General features: G+C 32.2%; 1 protein-coding gene across 1 annotated transcript; it reads right to left on the reverse strand.

Annotated features, from left to right (window-relative positions):
- Positions 1 to 1361: 1361 nt before the first annotated feature.
- Positions 1362 to 8678, reverse strand: LOC147064538 (RPA-interacting protein A-like). Its single transcript, XM_085957749.1, has 4 exons — positions 8614 to 8678; positions 8294 to 8411; positions 7224 to 7426; positions 1362 to 3378 (listed from the first exon to the last, which is right to left on the reverse strand). Exons 2-4 carry the CDS (start codon positions 8396 to 8398, stop codon positions 3048 to 3050), a joined length of 639 nt encoding a protein of 212 aa, XP_085813875.1. The 5' UTR covers positions 8399 to 8411; positions 8614 to 8678; the 3' UTR covers positions 1362 to 3047.

An 8678-nucleotide genomic window follows, 5' to 3' on the forward strand; every position in this document is an offset into this window, starting at 1 on the left:
TTTTTGAATAATAAAATGCCTAATTCTTGTCAAATTTGGGATCACAGAGATTATCAATATAATTTTTTATCGTGAATATTTTACAAAAATTATCTCGTAATAAATTATACTAATGGTTTTATAAATTCGTTTAAAAATTAATAAATGTAAAAAATCTTAACACCACTGCACAGTAATGTACTGAAATATGACTATATTCTAAAACATTAGAGCGAGAGGTTTAAAAGAATACTATTTTATGTAACAAAAATACTTTATGCAGTCATCAAATGTTTAAAATAACTATAAAGGATAATAAGGCTTCAAAATTATATGAATAGATTATCTACAACGTTTAAGGAGTGTCCAGGATCATGGTTTGAAAATACAATAAAAACTCAATTTTGACCTTCGACGAGCATGTACCCCCTTAAGTAGATAAGTATGTCCTATTTCTCCAACATAACAATTTAAAAAAAAATTAGTTATGTACATATCTAGCGTTAAAATAAACACAATTATTTTTTGATTTATTTTCTCACCACTATAAATCAGCGACTACGTACATAAATAAACACTCGAGATATGATCTAACCACAGATAATTATGAGATTTTAATAAATTAACAGATGATACTAAACTAATAAAAAAAAACAAATCAATATCACAATGAAAACCAATTTAACACATACAAATGCATGTAATTTAATTAATAATAATAATATATGAATCATAAAAGACAAGTCAAAAAAATGTATATTATACAATTTTAATAAAAAAAAATGTCAGTTTTCTTTACAAATCGTCTGAATAAGCTATAAACCAGTTACTATAAAAGCAATTTACATAGAATAAGGATTCACTGTAAATTCGATCGAGTAATTTGTGTCATAATCGCAATTAAGATTATATTTAACCGTGTAGTGACTCGTTAGGATAATAGCTCACAATCTAGGATTACTATCTTAGCCTAGCTCAATCACTTGGCCTTTGGTTTTTTTGTAATAAATTTTATTTTTTGGCTCGTAACGGGACCCAGGTCTTTTATTCAAATCATCAAACACCGACAAAAGACCAACGGTTTTCACATAATTTCAAATACAACACAGCATAATAATACCAATGAAATACCACAATTAACAAAAGTAAAACTTTACAATATGTTCTAACTGTTTACAATATATTTTTATCAAAAACCAATGAATTTAGTAATGTGTAACAATATACATAATAAATGTAATAATATATATGTATATTTAGAAAAAATATTAATACAATGGGGTTTCATTAAGATCCCAGTAGGCTGACCCAAATCAGTAAACTCTACTATCGACAGAGCTTCATAAATTTCTTTCTGTTCAAATATACAGTTTTATTTTTCTGGTTATGTGACGAACTGATCCCTATACCGACTACTTTTTTTGTATCGAAATGACCATATTTTTAATGTCACGCTGGTTTTCATACATTTTTAACTCATCAAATAGGCTGTTGTAACCAATCAATTGAATCGAGATCGGGTGACATAAAAAATATGCCGACAAATAAATGATGTTGATTTTTATTGTCGCACATTTTTTTAGAAGGTGAATGTTAAATAATTTGAGTCTTCGTCACTGGAATTTTTAAGGTAATTGATACTTGTATCGGAATATACACAAAAATACTTTTTATCAAGAGACACATCTACCATAACAATATGTACAAATCAAATAAACTTGAAACAGTTTAATAAATTAATAACAATAGGAACAAAGTTTATACCACTGAACTCGACATCTATTTAGAAGATAACAGTACAGTAAAACCTCAGTAGAAACTGTAACAGACTAATTTGTGCAAAGGGGAGTCCGTTAAAGTCAAAAATCCATTACATAGTAAAGCAGATAGGCACATTATCTTGTTGACAAATCAGTATGTTTTCATGTTATTAATTACTTATATGTATTTAACTAAACAAAGTTGATGTTTTATAAATACGCATTCTATTTATACGTCGGAATATTGAGCAGTGCACATTTGATTTGATCACGGGTTAATCATGCGCCGAACATTGTTTACAAGTGGAATATAGACTGTAAATTTTATCCATTAAATCCGAAGATTTACTGTAATAATGTTTGCTAAGCGTATTCATTGGCACCCCGACAAAACCGCCTATGGTTAATGCCTTTGTATGGTAGTATTTCTAATTTAGAATTAAGAAGGTTAGCACACAATATTGAATTTTAATTTTGAATAGTTTATATTTTTTTTTATAACTTTAAACATGTTTTTTTTATTGGTGTAGGTATCTAAAATATAATATGTAAAAATAAAAATTGTCTCATTTCTAAATTGTTTTGGCGGTAATGTCCGGGCAGTTTTAACGGGACCCCGTATTCATTGATTATTTGCAATAATTAAAGTCATCACTGAAAGTTGCCAATATATTAATTCCGCATACTTACATGACAATTTTTGTCATTCAACAGTATATTGAATGACAATCGAACGTCAATAATTGATAAGTGGGAACCAAATTTCAATAAAGTCGATTAACGAACGATGTTGGAGTTCTTTCTACTTTAAGTTGTTCAACATTCAGGTCAACTGGTTGCATAAGCAAGTAACCAAGGTGATAATTTGCATTAGTACGTCAAACTTGTTTTAACTTCCAGGCGATTAGTTATTTTCGTGCGTCAATAATTTCTGAATTTTATCTTCATCCGAAAAAAGTTATAAGTGGTCAAATGAAACGATGTTAACAAACTAACAGATTCACTTGATGTCATCTTGATTATGATTATCAGTTCGACTTAATTCAATATGTAGGAACATTCATTTTAATTTCTTGCTCAACATTAAACAGACATAGAACGAGAAAAATCACAGCGTGAAAACGCGGCAAAAGATATTTAGTCAATTCTAAACAAATCATTATGTATACACCACGTAGCTCATGAACTGGACCACTTTTGAGGTGTGGCTGTGTGACTGACAAAATTTAATGTCATTTTTTTGAAGAGATATATTTTTATAGTTAAGCCGGAGTCAAGTTCAGTGGCTTAAGTAGGTACATGTTTTATTTAAAACAAAATGAAAAAACTTGAACAGGTATGGCACGTTAAATATACATGATTTCCATCGTCATATATCACATTAAATTCAGGGTTCATACTGCAGGTGTTATTGTGAATCTCTACACATGTTAAAATGTTTTCTTTCACTTGATGAAGGTCTACATCAGTTTTGATACTCAGTCCACATGTGCACACTATCACAGGATCAAGAGAAGAGTCTGTTTTGACTTCTAACGAATTTTTTTGACATATGGGGCAAATTATCTGATTCAAGTCGTCCAACATCTCAGCTAGCCTGTCTTCATCTTCAAATATATTATCGTACATTGCTAATAACCTGTAACAAAAATACTAGTTATGACATACGATATTAACCTGTTGGACACATTGGCGGCCTTAGGCCCGAAAAACTGGTAGGTCAATTTTGAATATATTATTTCAATTTGCCTTTTCGTTGTATACTTAAAAGACGTATTGCAAACTGACTTTTTATACATTATATAATAAGTGCTAGAAATTGTTATAGGTGGGTACCTACTTACCCTTCAAAAAATGTCCATTTTTCATAACTCCAACCCATCGTTAACCGAAATTGCACACAACGCGTTATAATTTTTTGTAAATTAAGCCCACTTTTCTTTCTTTACTTTTTGAAAAATCATCAATCACACGATTATAAAAATTGTCTATTTTTCCCACATATTTTTTTTCAATACTGAGCATTGCAAGAGCGGTCAGTCTATCTTGGCCCATCGTATTGCGTGGAAAGGTTTTTATTCTTTTGAGAGTGGAAAGACATCTTTCACTTTCAACTGTTGTCATTGGTATGACGCAAATAAATTGGAGAACTTTGATCGACTCGGAAAATGTTTCATTGAAATTATTGCTGAGTAAAAAATGTAGAAGAGAAACTGCACTATTAGCGCCATGCAAATCATCTCGTTGATAAAACACCAATAATTCATTTTTTTAACTTGGTTATGTTTATTTCTTCTAACTGTTTTACCAAATTTACTTGACTTGTGGGAAAATTATTTTTAAAATCAGCGTAATTTTCTTTATTGAACAAATCGGATATAATGAGATGATCGTTGGATGTGAATCGTGCTTCTATTTCCACTATAATTGAATCACAGACTTCAATTGCTACTGCGTTGCTATTGTCATCTATCCGTCTCTTTTTATGGTCACCCGTTGCACAGCTGGAATTCGGATTAGTGCTAGCTTCATTTCTGATTTCGGAAATATATTTTTTAAAATTATCGATGTATGTTTTTATCTTAATAGCGTCTAAGTTTCTTTTTTGCATTTGTTTAAATAAAATTTGACAATGAGGCATTATTTTGTGAAAAAAAGTCAACCAATAAATAAAAGTGTTTTTTTCCAAATTATTTATTAAGTTTTGGGCTTGACTTAGGGTATTGGTGTCATTTTCTCTGTCCAGTATTGAATTTAAACACTGTAAAATGTCTTCTCGGTACAAAAAAACTGTCTCCACACATTTAACATTGAAGCACCATCTAGTTGGAGCTGCTTTCGGTAGACGCACTTTTACGAATTCATCTAATATTTTCGTTCTTTTTGGTGATCTCGAAAAAAAGACAGAAAATGATTGGACGGTGGCAAAAAAAACTTTCAGACCAGTGGTTATGGTGGATGCTTTTTGCATAACTAAATTAAATTGGTGAGCATAACAGTGGATGTACTGTGCTAGTGGAAAAGTTTCGCGGACTCTCGTCTGAACTCCTCCAGTTTTCCCACTCATTATTGCCGCTCCGTCGTAGCGTTGCGCTATTAGCTGTCGATCTTTCTGTTCTGTTAATCCTGTTGCCGTGCACACCTCTGGATTTACAAACTTCCAAAATCTTTCACATACTATATTGTCTTTTAAATATCTTACAACGAAAACCATTTGCGTTTTTGTAGAGCTGTCTGTCGTTTCGTCAACTTGAATAGCTACGTAATTAGATTTTTTTATGTCACATCTAATTTCTTCTTGAGTGACTTTTAATATTGAATCTAGCAATTCGTTTTGGATAGTCTTCGAAATTCCTTTGAATGAAGTTGACCTTTCTAAATGCTCCTTCATAACAATATCTATTTCCTGCATGAAATTTATTAATCCACGAAATATACCAGGATTATCAGACTCTTTAGACTCATAATGGCCTCGTAAGGCCAGCTCAAACGATCCGCAAAATTTAATACACTTTAAAATTTTTGTTAAAATTAAACGATTTTTATCGACAGTTTCATTGTGATCAGCAATCGATCTGCGGTATGCATTATCTAACTGAATTCGGATGTCTGTTGTTCCTAATAAAACAAAACTCATAGAATTATTTATGTGTGCTGTTGACTTGCTATGCTTTTTTATTTTTTCTTTAAGATGTTTTAGATCACCAACACCAAATTCTGTCCATTGCTTTTCATTTTTGCAATCAAAAATTAAACAATGAAAACAAAAAAATAAATTCCTTTCATTGCAACCACATATCCATTCACAAAAATGATAGCTTTTCTTGTTGAAATATCTGTTAAAATCTTTGCTTTTCTCTTTTGTTGTTTGAATTATTTTCATATCCGGCATGTACCTGCCTAATATCTTTGCTTGTAGACGTTTATCATAGTTAAATGTCTCATTCTTTATTTCGTTTAAAATATAATCCACTGAATTAGACATTTTGTGTCAGTTCAAACAAATAAACCGTCGTAAATTCCACAAAACTTCACGAAAATGTAATAAATCACTAAAAACCAAACTTTGTGTGTAAATTCGTATAATAACTACACCAAAAACTATTTAAATACGTTTAAAACAACCAAAAGACATTCGTTGAAACTTGTCAACTGTCAGAACAAAATACAGTATACAATAATTTTCGGCGTGGCAGTAGCATGGGACTCCATAATTCAGTCGACTTTATCATTCTGTTTCGCAAAATTAGCTGAAAATATTTTTTGTTTCACACTCGGACAATGGGCGAGAGGCCTGTAATGCACGGATCTTTGGAACTCAAAGCGTCGAATATTGAATTTATCTTTCTCTGTCTAATGTATGAGAGAGAAAATTTTATAAAAATATTAATTTTGGGTCAAGAATTGAATTGTCCGGCAATTGGCGGGGAATTCTCGCCTATCGAGAATACAAAACAAAAACAAGCGTACGCCTTATAATTTCAAATCCACAGATTATTATTATATATGACATTGTAGATATTATTAATATTATTCTGTCGATTGTAAGGTATTTATTTTGGGAGGTCATTGACTAATTGACCTAAGGAGGGAGCCGCGCATGGTTGGACACATAATTATGGTACTTATCCGTATTTTCTTAGAAAAAATAATGGGAAAATCTGAAAAACGTTTATTAAAAACCAACTAGATAGGTATATTATTTTAAAAGTTATTGAAATGTGTTGGTTGTACAGATACAAAATACTAAGAACTATTAGTAAAAAGCCATTTGATTATTGTGATGTTTTTTCGTATACAAGGAGAAAGTTGGGCCATCTAAAACCACTTATAAAACTTCAAATTTGAACTACAACTAATATGCGATCTACGTTGAAACGATTGTAACCAATTTCCTAAAACTACTTCCTGAGGCACAGGATGGAACTAATTATTTCCTACCTTGGCTAAAGTTTTCACTACACGCTGTTCAAAGATTGATGCTTGTTCACTGCAGAGACAATCATGCCTTCCAATGGAAAGCGTGTTCTCCCAGTTATTGTATACGAAACTTATAAAAACTTCTTAATATCATGCAGTATTTTCAAAAATGATTTCCCATGCAACCTTAATATGAGACAAATACCAAACACTAACATTAGCATAACGTGGCACGGAAAGGTGCATGTTGGGCAACTCAATGTGATGTGTGTATGGTAAAATGGCAAAAGGCTAGGCATGTCGCTCAGTGAGTGGGATGGGACTGAACAAATGCAGTCATATAGTGGAAGGTACCTTATAGGTCAACCTAAAACCCGCTGGACTGAGTTTGCCGGAAATTAGTACCTTTGTAAGGTTAATTACATTACTGATAGGAGTGAAAGTCACTACAGAAGGCTTTCACCCAGAATGTAGATAAACCCTGACTGATGAAGAACAAAAACGTGTCTATTATAAAAGAACAAAAGTATATGCCCCCATTAAATGATTCATCTGTCCTCTCACCAAAGTAGTTCAGCATCTTGGGAATCATCCTGCGATTCTGGTAACATATGTACATTCTCCACTGCAGTATCGGGAGAAGATATTGACTTTATATCTTCTTTAATTATCGACGTTATAGTATCGTACATCTCATCTTCTTCATTTATGTTACGCAGTTTGTCAATAAAATCGTCTCTATTTCTCTGCCATCTCTCCTTGCATTTCTGGAACAAGAATTTCGAATTAACAGTTGCATATTTGTAAATAAATGACAAAACTGTTGGTAAAAATTAAAACCGGTTACTTGTTTTACAAAACTGTTGCTTGATCTACAATTACAATGAATATTGTATTCAATGAGTTAAATTGTTTAAGATGATTATATAAAGCTAAGGTACAATATAGGTATACATGTTCGACACTGTCCTGTCCCGCGACACTAATTCGCGCGCACCCAGATTCTTCGCAAATCGCAGTTGTCAAGTGGTTCTTTGTCCTGAGTTCTTCCGTTTTTTCCGCTTCCCCAATATGTTTTTTCACATGATTGTGAAGGTTAAAGAAAGCGGAAACGATGGTGGTCTAGAAAACTCTTTTTAGCCGGAAGCAGACACGCATAGAAACTTTTGGACACTCTGAATTTGGAAGACGGATCTGGGCTTAGAAATTTTGTGAGGATGAGAAATTGTGAGACTGTTTTTGACATCATGGAAATTTGCGGGAGATAAAACTACAAAACGAAGCACCAAATTCAGAGAAGATATTTCGCCCTCTGAGGCGTTAACATTTTTTCTGTAGTCCACATTGTACAACATTCTGTCTCGGAAGTTCGTTGATGTGACGCGAAACATTGCATCATGTTTTTCATTTTGACAAGAAATAAGTAACATGAGCGGGAACTGTTGCGAAACAGTACCTACAACCAGCTACGATGCACCATTGTCTCGTGACTGTTTTGAACAATTCTTCAACAGTCCCGCAGTGTGTACTACGCATTAGAGAAGCAGTAAATAAAACCTACTCCATTATCTAATATACCTAGATATAAAACAAACAATAGGCTTATAAATAATTAGTTACTAATTCAAGCTTACCTTTCTTATGACATCTTTAATAGTCGGGGAGCCATTCTTAAAACGACGGACTGATTCTCTCTCTCTCATCTTAATTTCAGCTTGTGACATTGTATTTCGATGCATTGAAAGCGATTTCCTAAATAGTAAACGAAAGTAAGTACATATTAACACAAATCGAGTATGAAATGAAAACATACCGAAGTAACCTGATAAATATAAAATGGTTCAAAATAATATTTAGCCATAGTTATATAAATCAATCAACTTGTACCATAGCATCATAAAGGTTCAACAATTGGCACTAAAATATTTTGTAACACACAAAATTTTCAGCTTACCTGACAATTCTAAAACAGCAAACAGCTGTATTCTTCTTTCCCGCAATTCGGCCAATGTCAAAAGA

The sequence above is a fragment of the Rhyacophila brunnea genome, unplaced genomic scaffold (assembly GCF_057557595.1).
Source record: "Rhyacophila brunnea isolate RB1 unplaced genomic scaffold, BYU_Rbru_1.0 scaffold_7, whole genome shotgun sequence".
In the NCBI taxonomy this organism is placed as follows: Eukaryota; Metazoa; Arthropoda; class Insecta; order Trichoptera; family Rhyacophilidae; genus Rhyacophila; species Rhyacophila brunnea.